Genomic DNA, 22,990 nt, shown 5'->3' with positions numbered 1-22,990 from the left:
TTTAATATATAATAGTATAGAATTAATGAGAATAATATTTCTTGAATATATAAAATCTTTGAAATTTTCTTTATGACAAATTCTATATTGATGACAATTTTATTTAATATCTGTATATATATATAAGTATATAACACTATTTATGTATGACATTTTTTTGAAGAACTTTATGTTTAGAAAGCATTTATTAGACTTACAAATACACTTTATTTGTATAGATAACAAAGAATAATGGTATGGTATATAAATCATGCTTTTAAATTTTTAGCAGATATATACAACGCGTCACATGGCGTCAACCATAGTCGTAGCGAATACTACACGTGTTTTTTGGAGTTTTATTAAATTAAATTTTATAAACTATATCAAAATGTGATGAAAAAAGTATTGATCACGTGAACACTAAAATGTTTGTGAAATATTATGCTTTTGATTATCTATAAAATTTATTTTATTTAGTTGTGATATATAAATATTTAATTTTATTTTTTTATATCTTCTGCTATAATCATTGAATGATATAATATAAATATGCATATAAAATGTTTTCTGAATTTCCGAATTTTTATATCATTACAAAACATAGATAAATTTAATGTTTTTATGCGTTATATTACAGACTATAAATAAATAGTAAGACACACAACTTATTAAACGTCAACATTTAACTTTACTTCAATATAAATCATGAAAGTTAATAAAAAACTGCTGCCTATAAAAATACATTATTTCTTTTTCATAGGTGGTAAGTACTAATACTAATTAAATAACATTTTATTTAAAAATGTAAAAAATTTAATATAAAAAATTTAATCTTATTTCCAATCTGAAAATATCAATATTATAGATATAGATTTTAATTAAAAAATATGTATTACACAACAAAATAGATATTAAATAGATATTAAAATTACTATCAGACGCTAGTAAATAATACGATCAAATGTGTATATTTATAATTATTCTTTTTATTCTAGGTGTAGGTTGCACTTATCCATTTTTACATGTTTACGGAAAGCAACTTGGTTTTTCACCATTAATTATAGGTAGCATATCTGCTATTTCACCTTTATTATATCTGATAACAAAACCAATATTTGGTTTCATCATGGATTATTCTCGAGCATGGAGAAAAACGATCTTTATAATATTTATTGTCATGACAAATAGCTGCTTTGTGGGGATATTCTTTTTACCGGCAATGCCAGATCCAGTACTGACAGTTCATTTTGAAAATGTTTCGTATTCATTATTATCGCATTGTGACGTAGAACATGTAAGTCTTTTTGCAATCGTATATTTTTTATAAAATGTTAAATGTGTTTGTGAGATATTTGTAATGTTATTTTACTATTTTGTATAAAATCAATTTATAAATTCATAAATTAATTTTTATATATGTTTTATGTTTATAAAATTATGTTTTTGTAAAACATATTAAATATAAATTGTTTTCCGAAAATGCATAAATAAATGTTACTAAATTTAACTAACGGTTCTAAAAATATATATAAAATAATATAATTTCAACAATAATAATAATAAAATTAATATATATAAAATTGAATTAAATTATTAGTTTTTTCAGCAAAAAATATTTTCAACTTTTTTTAAACATTATTTATTTCTTATTCAAGCATGCATCAGCAACAGCATTATGTAATGGAATGAAAGATACTAGGTGTCATTGGTTATGCAAAGACACGAATTTTTCTACACGATTATCTTTTCACGCCATCGAAAAAAGAATTATTTCACTGGATACTGCATGTTTAATAAATGTCAACGATATATCATTTCACCAAGAAAATATAACAACAAATTATAGTTGTAACGTTATCTGTGACAATTTTGAAGATGATCATTGTGTATATACATCTATCACGTTTTGGAGTTACATCGTCTTACTGTTACTTGGCGAGATTGGTTTTCACGTTACCATGATTATAAACGATGCAATTTGCTTTGCCATATTAAGTATGCGATTTAAGAATGTACATCTTATTTCCAATCTGAAAATATCAAAGTTAAATGTCAAAGTATAACGATTTAAAATATACATAGAAATAAAATCACTTCACAGCTTTATGTAATAAAGTTATCTAAAAAATAGATAGGCCTCTTTTTGATAAAGCTTTCCTCTTTAGGTGAAAATGAACGGTTAAAGTATGGTAAGCAGCGATTATGGGGTACAATAGGTTTTGGTATCGCTGGATGTATAGTTGGATACATGATAGACTTGTGGTCACAGGGGAAAGCCTATAAAACTTTCACTCCCGTGCTTTATCTTGTACTCGTATTGACTGGTATCGATTTGGTTTGTTGCAAAAGCTTGAAGGTGGGTTTTGCATTGGAAAAGCGAATGTAAACTAAATCGATAGCGTATAATTTCGTTCTTAAATCTTTATTATTCTAAATATACATTTTTGTTATAAATTGTGACAAAAATAAATTGTGACGTGTTTGTTTTGTTTTTCAGATGCCATTTGAATCAGGATCGTCAACTATAGTAAAGGATGTATTTGCGCTTTTGAAATTAAAATCTGTCGTTATATTTCTGTTTTTTGCTGTATTTACCGGCATTCTTTATGGCTTCACGAGTAATTTTTTGTTTTGGTAAATTTTTGTCTCAATGGACAGCATTATATTCTTGCTTATTCTATATAAAATATAAAAAGTCAAATATAATTAATTATTTATATGTAATGCCAAATATTTATATGTAATTTTTTTTTAGGTATTTAGAAGATTTTGCTGATGCGACTGGTTACATGGATAAAATCAAATTGATAGAAGGTTTAATCGTAGGAGTTCAGAATTTCGGCGAAACGGTATCCTTCTTTCTATCCGGTAACATTATTTCTTTATTTCAATTTTATACATATATTATGTTTTATATAATCAAAAATATCTTTTTAGTTAATACTACATTGTGAGATTTTTTTTTTCAGGCAAAATATTGAAGAAGCTTGGATATGGTCATATTTTTACATTTTGTTTTATATGTTACGCGCTTCGGTTGGGATTAATATCTGTAGCTCCGACGCCATGGTGGATACTTCCTATAGAATTTTTCATGCATGGACTATCATATTCGCTCTGCTTAGCAACAATAGTATCGTACGCAAGTGTTATAACACCCCCCGGTGCATCAACTACAGTCCAAGGAATCGTTCAGAGTGTGCATGACGGTTTTGGTAAAATTTTTTTCGAAAGTTTCTTTCAATTTATAGATTTTGAGATCTATGTCCAATCTCTTTGTAACCAAAAAACTTGATACACGCAAATAATTTGTAATAACAATACATTATGTATCTTTGCAATCAATCATCAGATATGGTTATGACATGTTATAACACTTTTTAATTTCTAGGGGTTTCAATTGGTAGTTTATTAGGAGGCATCTTTTATAAGAAATTCGGTGGTACGACAACTCTAAGAATATTTTCAGTACTCGCAGCGTTTGATGCATTAATATATTTTGTTCTTTACATTATTTATTTGAACGATAAGACATGTAAGAAATATAATTTTTTAATATACAATATATCTTTTCTAAAATATTGTAAGAGAACAAAACATTTTTTTCTTTATTATAGATACACGAAGTAATGTTAAATGGAAAAAGCCTGACGATGCGCAGGAATATTGTATGGGAGCTGAAGGATAATATGTATTTTCTTCTTTTTATATTCTTTTGATGTAATATCTTCTTTATTTATTTATTTAATGTAATGAGAAATTAATTTTTATTTTTATATAAAGATAAAAATAACTAAGTGGAACTAAATGAATGTAAAATATATGTACCTTTTTACACTCAAAAGACTTTTAATTATTCACTATACAATGATGAATGTTAATAGGATTGAAATGCGACTTAAAAATAAATATTGCAAGCTAAATACATTGTAATTCTAAATGCATTGTAATTTCTGCGTTACGCATCGTTATCTTATTCTTATGTACCGGTTATCTCATTCTTATCGAAAATAACGATGTTTTTAAACACAAATTTTTAACAGAAAAGTATTCAGTTTTACAATGCATTACTATTCTCACGGTTCTTCAAAACAATATTTGAAATTATTTATTATAATAATAATATTTAAGAATCAAATACTGTAGTGAAAATTAAATTGATATTGCAAGTAAAGCATTAAATTTTATTGAGCAACATTAGAAATATAACGGACATTATAAAAAATTATAAATTTTAAATACATATAATGATAATGTAAAGATCGTTTTGTGTAATAATGTTATAAAATTATGTTATGTTTACCTACTTATCGACTTATCACAAGTTATTAAACTATCGTTATTGCAACTAGCGTTATTCAAATAACTGATGCATTTTTAATAAAAATTGCAGTTTTATTTGTTCATTCTTCAAAGAAAAGTCTAGTGTCAATATTTAAATACGGCATATTGCTACGAAAAATATTTATTTAATAAATATTAAAAGAAGAATAAAGAATTTTTTATAAAATTCTTGCGCATTAGTATTTTAAAATAATTTCATATTTATATTTATCATTATTAGTTCAGAACGTTAACTTAATACGTTTTTACAAGTGAATAGAAAAGTTTATAAATATATTATCTTCTATGTGTTGTTATTTAAATATGAAAATTAATTATTCCCAACTGCCTATAAAGGCACATTACTTTTTCTTTATGGCAGGTGAGTAATCATTATAACATCTTATAATAAGATCTGTTAATTTATTCGATTTTAAAATTTTTAGATGTATCTTTTATAAAAAATATATCATAAAAAGCTACATATATAAAACTATTTATAATGTCAAAAATTATAAAAACATTAAACAAATCACATATGTATTAATACTTTAATAAATTTATATTATCAAGCAAATATAGAATGTTTTCTTTATTTTAGCCATGGGTCCCATCGTGCCATATTTGTCAGTTTATGGCAAGCAACTTGGTGTATCATCAGTAGTTATAGGTAGCATCGTCGCAATTTTGCCTATTGCATATTTGATCGCTACAATAATATTTGGTTACATCGCGGATTACTTTAATACCTGGAGAAAAGCGATCTTTGTGACTATTCTCGTCTTAACAACTGTATTTTACATTTTTTTATACTTTTTACCGTCTATACCAGAACCAATATTATCAGATCATCCATTTCAAAATGTCTCCTGCGAATCTTTGCAACCGTGCGATGAAAGTTACGTAAGTTAATATTTACTTATAATTGTTTATTTTATCTTTATATATATTAGAGATTTGATATGTAATTCATTCCAAAAATGTATTTCAAAAGATTTTAAATTTATTATTAAATTTTTACTAATGCCTGATTAATGTATAAAATTATATTATATTTTTAAATGTATAAAATTATATTTTTAATTTTATATTTAAAAGCATTATTTATTTCTTATTCAAGTATGCCTCAAAAGTCGCATCGTGTAACGATACGAAAAATACTATATGTCATTGGATGTGCAAGGATACAAATTTTTCCACACGATTATCTTTTTATGCAATCGAAAAAGAAGCAATTATTTCATCAAATACTACATGTTTATTAAATGATAACGAAACAACATTCTGTCAAAGAAATATAACAACGGTTTATAATTGTAACGTTACTTGTGATAACTTTAAAGATGATGATTGTTTGTACGTATCTATCACTTTCTGGGGATTCGTAATTTTCATGTCTCTTGGCAACACTTTTTATTATATTTCTCTCACCATAACCGATGCAATTTGCTTTGATGTATTAGGTAATTAATTTAAAAAAAAAATATATATATATATATATATATATATATATATATATACATATAAAACTAAAATATAAAATAACCATACAACATATTTTACAACTTTATATATTCTTAGTTTATATAAAACCAAAATATTGTTCTCGATAAATCTTTTCAGGTGAAAATAGACGATTGAAATACGGTAAGCAACGACTATGGGGTTCAGTCGGTTATTGTCTGACAGCACTTCTATCTGGCTATGCAATAGACTTGTGGTCACAAGGAAAAGTTTATAAAGATTACACACCAGCGTTTATTATTATGCTCGTACTTTTTGGTTTCGATTTAGCAAGTTGTAAAAAATTAAAAGTAATTATATTATATATTAAAAAAAAAATGTTATACAAGTTTAAGCAATATATAGCACAATATTTTCATTCATATATATATATATATATATATATATATATATATATAATGTGTTCTTAATAGTCATATTTTTGTTACAGCTGCCGCAAATGTTGAACTCGACAAATATATTAAAAGACGTATGTGCGGTTTTGAAATTGATATCAATTATTATATTTTTATGTTTCGCTATATTTTCCGGCATTCTTGAGAGTTTTACAATTTTTTTTTTATTCTGGTAATTTTCTTTTTCTTTATCGATATGCGCGGTCGCATACCTTGTATTCTTGATTTTAATATAATAAAATGGCGTGCGCGCGTATAAACATTCGAGTCAAATTACATTTCAATAGTTTGTTTTATTAGATATTAGAAGATTTTGTCTTTATTAGGTATGTAGAAGATCTTGCTATGGTGACCGGTTACATGAGTGAAGTTAAATTAATAGAGGGTTTGATAGTAGCCGCGGCGTTTCTCGGTAGCAAAATAATATTCTTCTTCATGGCAGGTAACTTTAAGATTCTTTTTCGCTTTTTTTTGTTTTGCTATACAAGAGTTTATCATATCTTGCCTAATACATAATTGGAGACATTTATTTTCTAAGAAAAATATTAGAAAAATATTTTTTTTAGGAAAAATATTGAGGAAATTTGGATATGGTTATACACTTACATTTACATTTGCATGCTATATGATAAGGTTGATATTAATATCCGTGGTACCAACGCCATGGTATATAGTTCTAGTAGAAGTTATCCTTCAAGGGCCATCATACGCACTTAATTACTCAACAATAGTAATGTATGCGAGCATAATATCACCACATGGCACGTCGGCTACTGTTCAAGGAATTACAGCAGGAATGAAGGAAGGTGTTGGTAAGCTTCCTTATTTGTTAAACATGAAAAATTATTTTAAAAAGAGTTTACACAAATAATATTAATATACGTACTTTCTCAATTCATTCAATTACGTATCATGTAAATTACTAGAATATTTTTTTAGGATATGCAATTGGTGGTTTCACAGCTGGTATCTTATATAGAAAAATTGGTGGTCGGATAACTTTAAGAATATATGCTGGACTCGCAGGACTTTGTATGTTAATGTTTTTTGTAATTTACACTCTATATCTAAAACAAAAAATCTTAGGTAAGAAACCAAATACTCTGATGTGTCAAAATACGATGAATTTTTACAAACTGTAAATGTAAAAAAACTCTTTTTATTATAGACACAAAACACAATGTTGAATGGAGAAAACCTGACGATGCGCAGAGACATTGTGTTGTAGCAGAAACGTAATGCATGTTTACTATAATAACTATATATTTGTTATAATAATATTATGAAATTTTAATTTTATATATATATATATTATGATATAAAACGCACATTATAAATATGTGAATTATAGCATGTGTAGACTTGACCGAGACATTTGCAACTTTCTTCCTTCGATCTTATTGTTTGACGTATTTCGATATAAAAAATATATTCTTAAAAGATATATTTTTTGCATAAACAAATAATGATCACGTAATTATAACGTATATTATGTGATACATAGCGGATTTGTTTATCTACATTAGGTCAGATTAATGTGCATTAAAAATTGCTATTCTGCACACAATGATTGTACAACTTGATTGAATATTTTGTCAATGTAACTGATTTAAATTAAAGGACCAAAGCCTCAAGTAAAGATCAATAATCATCGACCGCACACTGATCGTTTTGTTCGCAGAAAAAGCCGCTTTGCAACTATGTTAGAATTTTTGGTATGATTCTTGCTTTCAGTTTAATGTATGAATCCAAATGTATAAACCAATCATATTATGATCGCAAAATATTAATTAACTGTGATTGGTTCATGCGTTCTTGCGATTGCACGACTAATGTCAAACCAACCTTAAAGAATCACAACTTCGATTCCTTTCCAAGTGGAACTATTGTGGTATGTCAGGTTATGTTATGCTGTGTTATACTTTAGTAATAAGTAGATTGACATGTTAAGAATTTTAAAATAATACAATAAAAACTTACATTTTTTTCTCAATTTGATTGCACGATTCGTTTGCTTAAAAATTACTGTTCTTTTTTTTTATTATTAGATTTTACATGATAAAAGGATGGCAAGTACTTGGAGTTTAGATATATTACCGAATGATGTGTTATTCAAAATTTTCGAATATTGCGATGCATATGATTTGATACGTCTTGGCCAGACGTGCAAGCGACTCAACGAGTTCATACATTTAGATACAGTTTGGACCAAAAAAAGTAAAAAATGTCTTGTCACGAATCAAGTATCGAAAAGATTTCGTGAAAGGTATGTTAAGTTACATTTACACCATGTGAAGTGTGTGATTCAAATTATAATTATATATATATATATATATATATATATATATATATATATATATAATTTAAACATTGGTGTACATATAATTTAAACTTTCTTTGAAATTTCATTTGAATTTAAATTTCAATTTAAATGAAGCAATTTTGAGTGCATGTGTAAAAGTAAAATTAATAAAATAATGAAATAATTTTATTTGATATTTGACTTGTATACATATCTATAACATGCTTCATTATATTATATTTAAAATTTAATATTTTTATGATAATTATGTGTATGTATGTGTGTGTGTATGTATTTTTTAATTGCATATATATATATATAGAGAGAGAGAGAGAGAGAGAGAGAGAGAGAGAGAGAGAGAATATATATAATAAAATATATAAAAATATATAGTAAAAATTTGAAAAATTATTGTTATTTTTAGGTGTAGTTTAATATTAAATTCATACACTGCTTGGCGTGTATCTAATAATTGGAAGTATGGAGTATACAAGAAGTATATCATGTGTACAAAGCCCAAAATAATACCATGGATAAGATTAACAAACGATGAGATTTGGTGGAGCTGTGGTAGTGAAATTCTTTGCTTTAGTCGCAAAATGATAGTGAACAGGATTCGGAAAGGTTTATGTAACCATTATTATCAGCAACTTTCTTCATCTCAAAATGACATCTATAGATTCCTTCTTTGGAAAAATTACGTTATATGTAGTTATAGGTAAATATTTATATAGCTAATCATATTATATCATAAACTATTGACCACCATATAGGACCACAGGATAGTGGTTAATATAGTGGTAGTTTACAAGATATTTTATATTTTATGTCAGAAATATACTAAAATATAATTTAAAATCTTGTAAACTTGATTTTTCGATAATTTTTCTAATTCTTAACTTTATATGTAAAGTAATTAATTAATGGAATCATATTAAAAAAAATAATAGAATTTCATTTAAAAGAGCAGAGGTGCCCTTCATATTTTGTTGACACCCTTACCTAGAAAAAAAACAACATGACCAAGATATATCTCTCTCAAAATCATTCTATTTTGATCTGAAACTGAATTTTTTTCATATCATCAAAAATAAGTAAAAAATATTCAAGGTGTTTGACTTAAATTTTTTACTCACATTATATGATCTTTTATTCTTCACAGGGATGGTAGTATAACCTACTTTTTGAAGAGTACCTTTAATACTCCAGTTTATAGGATAGATAATGATATAAATACATGCTTTTCTTCTATTAGAGCTATAGATGCTACTTCAGAATATGTTATTTCAAGTAATGAAAGTGGTTTAATATCGGTAAGGTTTAAAAAATTTGCTATCTAATGTAGTGATAATAAGTGTAATGTAAAATTTATTTATTTAGATGCAAAGACATCCAATGATAAGTACGTCGTGTAACAGACAAGTTCTCACTATAAATGGTTTGAAAATGGTAAAATCGCTCTCAGTTGATCCTACGGAAACAAAATTTGCTGTTGGCTCATGTGGAACTGGCAGTACAAAGATATCACTGCATATAGTCAATATTGAACGGTATGCATAATATTACAATTAATTGCTATTAAATGTATATTAGAACATACAGGAATACATATTAAGACATTAGGAATATGATTTTGGTATGTATTTAAATAAGTTACAAGGAGCTAATGGAAAGATTTTAGTTATAAACAGATCGATACAATGCAGCATCAATGGAAACACGGCGCTGGAATTTTAGATATGGTATGGGATGATCCACATATTTTACTCACTTGTGGCTATGATACATATATTCGAAAATGGGATTTAAGGTATAATACATATCTTGACTATGTTCTCAAGCATATCCTAGTTCGGTTGTATAATGTTAACAATAATAATTTCAGAACTCAAAAATGTGTTTGCTCGTGGGAGGATCCAACTGATGCAGCATTATATTGTCTTTCGTCCGATCATCGATATACTATGGTAACAGGAACGCAATATAATTGTTTGGCTGTTTTATGGGATCAGAGGAAGACTAATTTCGTTCAGGTTCTTATTAAATTTAAATTGACATATGCGGTTTGTGAATTAGAAAGAGTTGACAAATTTTTTTCAATATTTCTAGCTGTATTATGTGAATCCGCGAACATCATCTACACGCAGTCCGATCTATTCTATACAATTTGATAATACTCATCTATATTGCGCCACAGATCAACACTTGATCACATTAGACTTCTTAAACTGTTCACAAAAGAATAGATTTGATTATAAATCATTGTATATTGGTCCATCATAGAACACTTGCAAGAACAACAGTTTGAACTATAACCAAATATCTCATATTAAGGCCAATACTTTAGAACGCGTTGCTGTGATTAAGATTGTCTTAAGTATAGATTTAAGATATAAATCAATGGAGTTATATTAGTTTGAGACATTTAAGACTATCTTGAAATAAGAACAGGCTATGAATTGGTCTAGAGGTTTAATTGCAAGTACCATTTGTGATATGAGGAAACATGGAAAAAAACATGAAAGTAATTAAATTCTAAGAATTGAATGATGTAATATATCTGATAAAAACTGCATTTTGTAAAACTAGTGATGTTTTTACTATAGACTATAATGAAACAAATTGCAATTATCGTACTATATGTACGTAATTGTATGTTGATATCTTATAATTATAATCTATACAAAAGATCTATCTAAATGATTTATGTTAATAAAATTTTTTCTAGATACTTTTAAGTATACATCTATTTATTTATAATTTGACATATAAATAAAAATGATTTCATATAATAAAATCAATTGTATTATAATAATATTGCATTACAATTTATTATTACGATTTGTACATAAAACATTTTCCCCCATGCATATACATAGAATAATACAGTCATAAAAAATATAAGATATAAAAAGAAATTTTAAAACAATGGCAGTAAAGAATCTATTGAATCAATAAATTTCGCAATACTTTAGATTATAACTATTAAATGCGAAGAGATTGATATAACAAAATTTTGGGATGTTATGAAATAAATATATTAATCAATTACATATTTTACATAAACATTATAAAATACTATATTAATCATTTTGGATAAAACAGAGAACAATAATGATTTATTCTATTAGTGCCTGCAAAATATATTCTACATTTTTTTTTCATGTGTTTAAAAATGAACCTTTTATTTAGAAGAAAGAAGAGATACTTTTATAACTCAAAATCAATATTAATAAATAATTCATTAAATCAATTTCTGAAAAGATTATTTACACTTCCTTTTATTAATGAAAATTAAAAGATAGGAGAGGCACTTCTTATCTTTTTAAATTGAAATATTTTAAATCCACCTGCGATGCGATTTGTTATTACACACATGATTTACAGATAATAAAAGTTCGGTTACATCAACGTTAATCGGCCTTACTCGATTTTATTTAAAAAGAATTCTTATATATATATATATATATATATATATATATGTTTATATTTATTTAAATAAATTATATAAAAGCCGACCGACGGAGTGCAACTCTAAATCCATTAAAAGCGTATCATGTGCACTGATAACAGTCTTTTTTTTTTTTATAGTAATAATGATATATATTATATTATCATGTCCTGTTATATCAATCAGGATAATTCTGACACGGAAGTCAGGATTGTGTAGATTTTTGGAACCTTAATACAAAGGTAAGGAGAAACCCCTTTATTAAAAGACATTGCACTGTCATATTTATCCGAGTCACAATTATTCTGTAAAATCTAGAACTCGTTAGCGTGCTCGGTAATTAAATAGGAATTTATACTTTGAAAAAGTTTTTAAAGTTGCGTATATATTTAACTAATTAAATAATTAATTCCGATAAAAGTATGTTTATAGAACTCACATTTTTTTCGATCCATTGAAATAAATTATTTATCTACATAAACGTAATAGACTTGGAAAACTCATCATAGACGGCACGCGTAATTGTCATTTGCACGAAGAGAAATTTATATATAAGTTATTATACACAGTTTAAAAAATAATTTATATTTATCATGTAAAGAAATCTATATAGATTATGTTAAAAGGCACGATTTATTGAAATCTCTTTTTAAACAGCATGCTATAGAGAATTAAAATTTTCGATAAAATTTCTTATATTAAAATCTGATACTGTTATATAATACTGTTATATAATTTATAGATGAAACGTCTTTGAAATATATCCGAAGTGTTTTGATCGAATATACGTATATCTAATATTTTTCTCGATGTATCTTATAATAAAGCACTTTTCTTCAATAATTGCTTATGTATGTAGCAACGACGTTATCATCATTTGTGAATCATATAGTGATATATATTTATATAACGGGACATATAGTCGTCCATAATGTTTTTTAGACAATGTCAGCTCGATACATGACTGTCGCATGCAAATTCATTGTCATTCGAGTGGACCATTTTAGACTTCTTGTAGCAAATATGTTTCATATTATTGTATTTTTTGATGGGCTTGATATCACCCTTGTTTCTATTAATATTAATTATTTTCAGCAATTTAGTATTCCATCATCATTCATCGCTAAACATGCATATATAATAAAATTTGAGATAAATATATTAATATTGATACTTTGATGCAGCAGTAAAATGTGTAAGATAATGAAGAATAAAAAGATAAAAGATGAAAGTTGTTTAATTTTTTTCAATCATTCATATTAAACATGTTTTTTGATATTATAGAAAGATTAAAGCAAAATAAAATATCTATTTATCATATATTACTTCTTTTTTAAGACAGTTATAACTAAATTATGTTTTTTTTACTGAACTGTTATGAATAAAATTATGCTTTGTAAAAAATGATGCGGATAAGGATAATATATGCAATTATTGTTTAAAAACGCAAATTCAATACAATGACAAAATGACATGTTTGACATGTTTGACATGTTTCAATGACAAAATTGAAAAAGAATTGTTAGTAAATGCGAAAGCATATAGGAGTAGCGAGTAGAAAATAAAAAGAAGCATCGGATATCTGCAAAAATCTGATTTTTAATTCAACAAAATCGTATCAAAACGGGAGAAACGAGTGAAAGATGAACCTTATTCAAAGAGGTGCAACACAATTGCGTACATAGAAAAAAAAAAGAAAAAAAAATAAAAACGAATAAATTTTCCTACAATCCGCGCCAGAATCGTAGACCATGTACTTTTCCATTTCGTCAACCGTTAAACAGTCCATGTGAGCGAAATACTTGACAGCCGCTCGCTTCGGCTAATAGAAAAAATTCACTCGATTGCAGTTAATAACGCAACATACGTTCACGTTACGCCGCAACCGCAACGAATCTAGAGATACATTGTAATCTAACGTAAAATTAATAATGTTTAACGTCATTGACAAGTATCGTAATGGAAGAACGACTAGCGAGTTAAATGGTATATCCGATAAGTCTCCCGTTATATCACATTACAATCGGATCACGCGCGCAATGTAATAATGGTAAATAATTATCGCATAATTATTATCTCACCACTTCAGATAATCTTCTTAGCATTATCGTAACAATTCATAATTAAGCGTATTTTAACACGATAAACACATGATGATGACGATGTTATCAGATTTCCTGAGAATTCTATGTATTTTATTGAGCCCAGCTCAAAATTACCATAACGGAGCCATATCGTCTCGCGTAAAAAATTATTGTCATTGTGAAAGCCACTATGCACCTCTCACGATTCTAACAAAAAAAAAAATATATATATATACACACACGTGTACATGTGCGTATTCCTAATACACGATTACGGCCATAATCTGGCATCTATTGTTTTGGCACGATAGCATTATTTAGCGGTAAAAAAAAAATCGATAAGAGAACCTGTCTCTAAGTAAATATACTAAATAAAAGTGTATCGTTTATTTTTTTTTCTCTCGAACGTAGTAAAAACTGCGTTCGCAATAGGAACTTCTTTTTTTGGAACAAACACGATTTTTAATATTTATCTTGTCCTTTCGCACGCACTGTAACGATAATGAACCAATCGTTGCGCGTTCACAAGCTTAATCGACGTATGAATCGGCGTGTCCCCGTATTGTCGGACTATGTCCTAAGCTGTCCGCGGCTCCGCGATAAAAATCAAGTCTGCACCCTGTTACCCGATGTTCTAGATCGGGCGGCGCAACGTCGGTTTAACCGAAAGTCAAAAAGGAACAAAAAAAGAAAAGAAGACGACGGGCGCGCGAATAAAAGGCCGCATTTTACTGAATTTTAGGCAACAAATATAAGATCTTATCAAACGTCGTCTTCTTTAAATCATCGTCGTATTCGACATACGGGGACAGTTGTTCATTCCGAAATTCGGATTCAATCCTATCACTTGATTCGTCTTTGAGTTCCGCGTCAGGGGTGTATGATGCGACATTGAGTCTACGGAGTGTTGCCACTGCCAGCAACTGCGACAAAAATATCGGAAGCATGCCTGGAAAAAATGCATATACATGTAAATATATGCATATCTAAGTTACGGAAAAATATAAAGCTATGAACAATCCAGATGCAAAATCACTTATGGAAGACTAAAATTTTATGTTAAATAAGATCAAATTATATTATTTTCATACCACATCGCGGCAGAAATAATGTCCTTGTTGCACAACACATACGGAGCATATCGATTCTTCGATGTACGGATCCACTTGTACCTGCAATATGCAAATACGAAGTTTTTAGATATGAATAAGTTGATTAATAAATTTTAAGTTTTATATATAATTTTATTTACTATATTATAATGTACCTTCTTTGTAAATTTGTCAGTCTTAATTTCTATGAATGAAGCAGTGATCGCTTTAAAGTACGATTGTTTTGTACTGAATGTAACACGGCCGGATCCTATTGGATATTTATGTTTATCCGTATCGATACCTAAAAAAATATATTATTTTTTTAAATGTGTGTAATGAACAAAAAATTGTTTAAAATAATTGTAATACGCTTAAAAACATAAAACAAAGTATAAGATTTAAAATACAATAATAATTATAAAATAATGATAGTTACCTGCATAAATAACACCATGGAAAAGATCATCCATAACTTTCGCTAATCCTGCAGCCGTTAACATTCCGTGCAATGCTCCAACGAATACCGTTTTGTGTGCATCGAGTCTCTGTGATGAAGATTTGATGTAGTTGCTATTCTCGAGAACCCATGGAATCACTTGTACCTAAATTGAAATTAAATGAAATATAATTGAAAAGTTAATTTTAACGATACCTTTTCAGATATTTATATAGTATCTTTAAAAAAAAGAAAAAAAGAAAAAACCTACATCTTTCGGCTTTGAACGCTTGGATATAATCTTGTAATACCATCTTTTGCCGTTAGTAATATCATGAGTGCAACAGGACAACATTGCCCTGACCTAGAAAGTACATAATTAAGTACATAATTATATAAATTTCTATCTAAAAGATTAACAAATATCTGTCAAATATCAATACAAGCTGAATTTGTACCTGCTTCTCTGATTCGAATATAATATAAGCGTATCCTTTTGGTTGAGCGGACGGTGCTTTTGCGGGCCACTCTACACGGACCGGCCCAAATTGTTTAAATGTAGAGATCAAAATAGCTTCTGTAACATCCCATGGTACACCTCCCAAGAAAACTTTAGGTGAATAGGCGACTGGTTCCTCGGTATTTAGAGGCAGAAAACCGCTCCATGTACATGTTGGATAACAATGTGCTGAAAAAGTGTTTTCACCTATTCAAATTTATCTCATCGATATATTCAAGCCTAAATAAATTTAAACACATATAAAATTCTTAATGTTTAATAGTCTTAAAATTTGTAAGGTGTGATGTTCTTAACAAACAAAAATGTTTTCCAAATTCGTGAAAGACTCGTTAATAAAACATAAATGCAAATTTATATCAATTTATATCAAATTTATATCTTGTAAATATAAATTATTAAAACAATTTATTACATTATATAATCATATATAATAAGACGAGATAATTGTAATAATCTTTTATATATAGATACATAGATATAGATACATAGATATACGCACCAGCGGCATTTCGGTGGGATCTCGCTACCCTATCAAGCGACACTGGTTGAGCCAATCTGCGTGCGGCGTTTCCAAGACCGGTACAGCAATTTTTCTCATGACTCAAGAGAGAATTGAGAAAATTGCTGCGATTTTGCCCGAGTCCGTGATGATGCTGATAATAATGTGGGCTCGTTGAATTCTGTTGTAACGATGACAAGTACTTTTTTACAGCTATACGCTCGAATGCGGTTCTATTGCTTGGGCATGTGTTTGTCTTCGATATTATAGAATCCAGGGACGGCGGAAAGCAAGAATTCGATGAGGAATTAAGTGATAAACAATTCTATAAACAAAAGTTTTCGATAACAACGTTAGAGAATGAAACAAGAACTCGGGCAATAAAATATTTTCTTGCTAAAAATACTCTTACCATTATTATATCAGATAAAGATCCATCCGCACTACCAATACCGCTTGTTTCCGAGTCAGCTGGTGAGTTGGAACGCGAACCATTACATCCCAGAAAATGAGAAAATTCCAATGTTGGGCTGCCACAATCACTAATACCAATAAATTATTCAAGAGATAGCAAATGTATAAAAAACTAATAATTAAAGCTGAATATATTGTACATTAATTTAACTAATAAAATAAAATATAATTAATACATTTAAATATATAACACTATTAAAAATTTGATATTACTCTAGAAAATACTATTTTGCAAGTTTTATCTTACATCCATTAGATTTATGAAATACGCTCTTGCAATACTTTATTCTCAGTTTCCTAATTTTCTATTTACCTGTAAGGTGTAGAGCAGCCTCGAATAGGACGGCCAAAGTATGATGAATCGCTAGGTGATGATGAAGAGCCGGGGTATTGGAATGATGGTCGGCTAGTTGGTGAGGATGGTGTGTTGCTATTACTGGCAGTGGATGAGTAACTATAAGGGTCCGAAATGAAACTGCCGGGTGTGCTCGGACTGCCGGGAGTAGTTACGGAGTTTGGTGAGCTCGGAATATCCAAACTCGAGGAATTCGAGCAAAAGCCATGATTTCGATGACACTGCGCATAATTATATATTATATAATAATATACTTATAATTTACTTATTGCGATATTGACATCAATGAGAGTCACCGTGCAAGATTTATTTAGTCTGTCTTGCATTTGACAAATTTTTTTTTATAACATATGATAACAAATGATGTAGAGAACTGAAGTCATCAAATTTGAATTTGTATATCTTGATTAAGCAACATATTGAGCCTTGCGTTTCAAAGAGGAAAAGATGAGAAATGTGCAATGTCGACGCACGTGTTTTAAAGTTATTTGGAATAAATTCAAATTGAAACGCAATATTACACGACAGTGTGAGAATATGAGAAGAGAGTACGATCTTTTGAAATGGCAGCAACTTTGCATCGGTTCGGATAAAAGGGAGGCGAGACGACATGCCGTTCTAATAGAGCCGTTTGGCTCGGAATAGCGGATTCTCGGTTGTCGAGATTGTTTTAGTACACTATTCATTTTATTCAGGTCATTACACTCACGCGGTAAGCTAACCTTTTTACTGAAGAACTGTTGATAAATAAAGATATGATTTTGTTCTTCAGTATTTAAAGTACTCAAATATTTTATATATATATATATATATATATTTAATAGCTAAATGAACAAATGACAAATCAAATTTCTACTAGGAAAAAACTGGTTGCAAATTTATCACAAACTAAAATGAAAAAAATGACGTGATGATATCGCGATATCCATAATACATAATACGAACATCGTTAGACACTACAATCGTAGAAAAGGGATGATATAAAGTAATTGGAGTTATTCCAATGACCATTGTTCGAACGGTTATTACACCGCTGAGTAAATGTCTCTAGCAATATGCTTTATGTTACATTTATCATTTTTATTGCTATTCCCCGCGTAAAAATTTGCAACTCACCAAAGAGAATTATTATTGTAATTGTATTTTTCGTTAAATTATTGTCAAGTTGAATATGTTTTTATTTCATGCAAAATAATGTCGGTTAATAATAACGTTATAATATTCAATATAATCTTTTGTGAAACATAATCAATGCGAAATAAATTGCTAAACATAAAATGTTACATAATTAAGTAAATGTGTGCGTAAAATAAATTTGTAAAAAAAAATTGCATATTATCACAAATTTGTTTTTTAAAAATATTATATATATATATATATATATATATATATATACAATTTTATTAATATTAATAATTTTAAAGCATATATACAAATTTGTGAGAATGTGCAGAAAATAATTTTCAATCAATATGCTATTCAAATTATTAATAATTTATTTTTGTGATTAAGCTGTATCATTTGTCAATGAAACAGATCACATTATTTCAACTTGAGATTTTTTTAACGTTCTATTTTGTATCTCATAGCGATAGTAAGTCTTATCATGACATACCAGCTGTATTGACTCCTACTGATCCACCTACTTTAATACTATTAGCCAGTTATAATAAAAAACCGCGTTAAATGTTTTGTCGTATTTGTTCTGTTTTTAATTCAGGTTAATCGCTCAAATGTATTCGACATTGCAATAAGAATAAACTCTTTCTTTTAATAATTTCATTAGAAACAAATTCTTTTGAAATAAATAAATCTCAAGAAACGAATCAGTCCCTTGTCAAATCGGTAAATAATTTTACCTCATATTGTTGTTGTGAAGATCCCTGCGTTTGATCGTAACCACCGTATTGATAATTACGGTAGCTCGAGGAGCCAATCGTCGACTGGTTTCCCATCAGTGATCCTCGGGGCAAACCCAGCCCGAACATATCTGAGATTGTGCTGTCGCCTGGAGAGAAAAGAAATCATTATCCTAATCATCCTTGATTGGCTTCAATCCCCACGAAGAAACAGAGGAGAAAATGCACAAAGACACGGAATGTAACGCAAAAAAAAAAAAAAAAAAAAAAAAAAAAAAAAAAAAAAAAAAAAAAAAAAAAAAAAGGGGGGCGAATCATTTTTTCATAAACGAATAGCAAAACCGGAGGATATCTAGTTTCAAATAATCAGATGACGGAATTTGTAGAACTGTCATCGCTCAGTCGTTAGTTGTGTCAAGTGACATTCGTGACAGTCGTCTTACCATCGGTGCTAACGTTCTTGTCCGACTGGGAGGAGGCATCCTGAGAAAAGCTCGGGAGGTGCGACGGCGAGGGCGGGGGTGGCAGATCGAGCAGCAAATTGTTGATCGACTGTAACTGGTGCAGTCGCTCGCGCTCTTGCTCGCGTTCCTTGCCGCGCTCTCGCTCGCGGGTTTGACTCAGCTTACGCAGCAGTAGCTTGCTGCGTTCCCGATTCTGCATCGCATCCTGATGATGCAACGGATCCTGATGGTGCATCGATACACTTCGGTCGAATCCGACGTCTGTCTCGTCGCCCTCGTCTCCCACCAGTGAAATGTCCGACTGCAAAATCAACGTTTACTCATCAATTATTTTCACATACACGTGTTGGCCCACCCAGATGAATCCTGAATATTTTCGGGAAGACGGATTCTCTCTCCTCCGCCCGCGATTTGGAAGTCATTTCTCTTTATGCTGAAATAAAAAAAAATAAAAAAAAAAAAAATCTCGAGGCACCAAGAACCTTCGAAAGTTTTAAATGATCGATTCTAGGAAAGAAGAATCGAAGGACATTGTGAGCTACTTCTTATTACTCTTACTGTTTAAGTAGTAAAAGCGACACGTGCCGTAAGCCGAGTACGTGAATGGAAATTAGATACGTAAGGCTGATTTCTCCGAGAAAGTAATTTTCGTCGTAATTTTAGTGTCATCGATACCACTTGGCCAGGAGAGTGCAATTCCACGTATATTTTACATTAAAAATGTGTTAGATTATTATATTCTTATAAAAGAAAAAAAAAAAAACACGATTTCCCTCTCACTTGTCCTTTCTAGACCGATTCCTCATCGACCCCCCTCACAAATTCTCGGATTCTCCACTCTCAGCCGGGTAGAACGGATATATTTCGAATTACGCGCGATTGTGCGACGCATATGTAATTCAATATATCTATCAGAGCCAGTTTATAAACAGAAAATTCTCAAATAAATTCTTCGGAATAATCGCCCATGTTAACAGCGTTCTCACAATTCCGTCCGTTAGATGTGCGCTCGTGCTCTTCCGAGATCCTCGTGATCGTCAGCGAAAAATATCCGAATGGTTTCACCACGAACGCGTCTGGCGTCAGTTTCTTCAGCGCGCGATCCGTACGAGCGACGCCGGCGGACTGCGCCACTGCGAGAGGCGCGAACGAAATCGAAAACAGAGCGCCTCCTGAAGGACGCGGCGCGTTTGAGGAATTCGCAACAAAAAAAAAAAAGCAAAAATTCTTTAGGGGATGAGGGGGGCCGTCGGAAAACACATTCCACGGTTTTTCTCGGAATTTCAGCTTTCGAATGCCGAAACGCCGACCGCGAGTAATCGCCGACTTACTGCGGACGGTCGCTCGATCAATCCCCGACGTCGTCGTCGCCGCGGCTCCGTCGCGACGCGAAATCGAAAGGAAGGCTCTTTTCGTCTCTCGCGTAACCAGCAAGGATTTTCTTAATCGCGCCGCGGCGATCTGGATTTCGACTCGTTCAAACGCATTCCTCCGCGTTCACATTTCGTCTATAGTCCCGAATTAGTAAAGAAAATAAAAATAAGAAATTACTCTGCGATTACGTAAGCGCGTTAATTCGCCGTCGGAAATATTTTCCGACCGTCGGAAAAGCGGAAAGTGGATGTTACGTTGATATCACGTGAATCTTTGGAAATATACGCGATATTTCTTTCTTCGAAATGTAGAAACGGAATCTGAAAGCATAGGCCGCCGTATGCCGTAGGTCGACGATAACGAAGTCAACGATACGCGGGCGAAAGCACGCGAGTTGGAAATTTACACGACTCATGACTCGGATACGCCTCATTCCGATCGCGATCGGAATTTCGTGGAATTCGACCGAGATGTATCGCCGCGGGGCACGTGTTTACCATCAAAAACCCCGCGATTACGCTTCATCCCTGCTCGAGCAGAGCGCGATTTTCGCCATACAATCGGAGTGCGGTCGGATCGGGATCCTCTCACTCTCTTCCGCGGATACCTGACGAGAGTCCGAGTCCTTTTTCTTCGGAGGAATATCTCAGAGGGCGCGTTACGGATGTCGATTCGCGCGGACAGAAATTTTCGTACCTGCGTAGCTATGTACGTGCGTATCATGGCCCCGACATACCGCCGTGTTTATTTACGTTCCACGCGGCGCAGGACATTCCTTACATTGACGTAGCGCAATAAAGAATCCAGGAAGGTAGTGATCGCCAGAGAAGAGAGAGGAGAAAGAGAGCAGTGATGCTCTCTTTCTCCTCTCTCTTCTCTGGACCGACAAGCACGGCAAATTTAAAAGTAATCCGCTTCCAACATTTCTAGACACTTCGTGATTTTATCAATTTTTTTTCTCTTACTTCGTTTTAAGATTATTTTTTTTCTCTCTCTCACACACGTTACATATATATAGCTGTGTGTAATGTGTTAGCACTTGTTATATATATATATATATATATTTGCGCGCATGACGTGTGAAGCGAATATTTGAAATCTAACCGGAAGTATTGCGTCGATCTTTCCTCAAAGACGGACCTTGTCAAAGTCGCCGCGAGGTCGCCGGCGATTAATTCGGACGGTTAATCGGATACGATCGGGCCGCGATCTCGCGACCTCCCGTTGCTCGATAATCTCACGCGACGACGGGACTTACCGGTTGCATCAGCGTAGGCATGTCCACGGAGAGCGTCTCGTCGGCGGCGGTTCCGTCGCGAGGAAGCCTTGAGGGTGCGCGATGCAGAGGGATGTCGTCGTATCCACCTCGACGCGGCTCACTCTCGCGCGGTCTCGAGCGAGTGGGAGCCGACTCGATTCCGTCCGCCACTAATAACAACGCGCGATTAAGCGGCAACTTCACGCGCTGCGCACTCCGCAAGAAGTTGCGCGCGAGTGACGTCGGGCGACCGGCGACGACAGCGACGGAGGCGGCAACGGCGGCGGCAACGGCGGCGGCGGCGGCGGCGACAACGAGGGGTGGTTTCTTGGGATTAAGGGAATCGCGGTGGGAGATTTTAATGGATCGCGCGTAACGCCCGCCCGTCGCGCCTTCTCCCTCCCATAAATGAGGATCGTCCTGGTCCCGTTCTTCGGCTTATTGCCGATGACACGACGGCGGAAACGGAACGCCCACTCTCTCACATGCTGTATCACCCACTACTATCCGCCCCGCCGCGGATTCAACTAAAGATCTCAGTTTCTTCCCTCCGTCTCTCTCTCTCTCGCGCACGCTCCTTTGCGAAAAACGCATGC

The 22,990-nt window shown here is 31.3% G+C and overlaps 4 protein-coding genes and 1 long non-coding RNA gene across 7 annotated transcripts; 3 read left to right on the top strand and 2 right to left on the bottom strand.

Moving 5' to 3' along the window:
• Nucleotides 1–139: 139 nt before the first annotated feature.
• LOC105430001 (major facilitator superfamily domain-containing protein 6-like) lies at nt 140–3,826 on the top strand. Its single transcript, XM_089079540.1, has 10 exons — nt 140–409; nt 620–745; nt 978–1,276; nt 1,638–1,977; nt 2,148–2,338; nt 2,480–2,616; nt 2,738–2,850; nt 2,952–3,197; nt 3,374–3,517; nt 3,600–3,826. Exons 2-10 carry the CDS (start codon nt 688–690, stop codon nt 3,668–3,670), a joined length of 1,599 nt encoding a protein of 532 aa, XP_088935666.1. The 5' UTR covers nt 140–409; nt 620–687; the 3' UTR covers nt 3,671–3,826.
• An 803-nt stretch (nt 3,827–4,629) lies between these two features.
• LOC105430126 (major facilitator superfamily domain-containing protein 6-like) lies at nt 4,630–7,594 on the top strand. The gene is made up of 9 exons (XM_089079542.1): nt 4,630–4,687; nt 4,907–5,208; nt 5,426–5,768; nt 5,929–6,119; nt 6,260–6,396; nt 6,551–6,666; nt 6,791–7,036; nt 7,164–7,310; nt 7,393–7,594. Exons 1-9 carry the CDS (start codon nt 4,630–4,632, stop codon nt 7,461–7,463), a joined length of 1,611 nt encoding a protein of 536 aa, XP_088935668.1. The 3' UTR covers nt 7,464–7,594.
• Nucleotides 6,831–7,688, bottom strand: LOC148936154 (uncharacterized). Its single transcript, XR_016139851.1, has 2 exons — nt 7,554–7,688; nt 6,831–7,291 (listed from the first exon to the last, which is right to left on the bottom strand). It is a non-coding gene; the product is annotated as an uncharacterized LOC148936154 (long non-coding RNA).
• A 278-nt stretch (nt 7,689–7,966) lies between these two features.
• On the top strand, nt 7,967–11,341 carry LOC105430002 (F-box/WD repeat-containing protein 4). Of its 2 annotated transcripts, none has more exons than XM_011643296.3 (8): nt 7,967–8,115; nt 8,273–8,490; nt 8,951–9,244; nt 9,689–9,839; nt 9,907–10,076; nt 10,208–10,336; nt 10,412–10,559; nt 10,636–11,341. In XM_011643296.3, exons 1-8 carry the CDS (start codon nt 8,032–8,034, stop codon nt 10,807–10,809), a joined length of 1,368 nt encoding a protein of 455 aa, XP_011641598.3. In that variant the 5' UTR covers nt 7,967–8,031; the 3' UTR covers nt 10,810–11,341. The 2 variants fall into 2 exon arrangements, with proteins under 2 accessions (XP_011641598.3, XP_011641599.2); XM_011643297.2 differs by lacking the exon at nt 7,967–8,115 and adding an exon at nt 8,141–8,169.
• Nucleotides 11,342–13,556: 2,215 nt separating this feature from the next.
• Nucleotides 13,557–22,865, bottom strand: orb (polyadenylation element binding protein orb). Of its 2 annotated transcripts, none has more exons than XM_011643301.2 (12): nt 22,395–22,865; nt 19,742–20,063; nt 19,299–19,447; nt 17,398–17,660; nt 17,023–17,152; nt 16,611–16,935; nt 16,050–16,279; nt 15,863–15,955; nt 15,592–15,757; nt 15,329–15,456; nt 15,153–15,233; nt 13,557–15,010 (listed from the first exon to the last, which is right to left on the bottom strand). In XM_011643301.2, the coding sequence occupies exons 1-12, from the start codon at nt 22,413–22,415 to the stop codon at nt 14,840–14,842; spliced, it is 2,079 nt and encodes a 692-aa protein (XP_011641603.1). In that variant the 5' UTR covers nt 22,416–22,865; the 3' UTR covers nt 13,557–14,839. The 2 variants fall into 2 exon arrangements, with proteins under 2 accessions (XP_011641603.1, XP_088935660.1); XM_089079534.1 differs by lacking the exon at nt 22,395–22,865 and adding an exon at nt 20,749–20,904.
• Between the last annotated feature and the right edge of the window lie 125 nt (nt 22,866–22,990).

Source organism: Pogonomyrmex barbatus, unplaced genomic scaffold, assembly GCF_055798465.1.
Source record: "Pogonomyrmex barbatus isolate J1 unplaced genomic scaffold, ASM5579846v1 scaffold3, whole genome shotgun sequence".
Taxonomy (NCBI): Eukaryota; Metazoa; Arthropoda; class Insecta; order Hymenoptera; family Formicidae; genus Pogonomyrmex; species Pogonomyrmex barbatus.
This window is presented reverse-complemented; position numbering and strand designations above follow the sequence as displayed.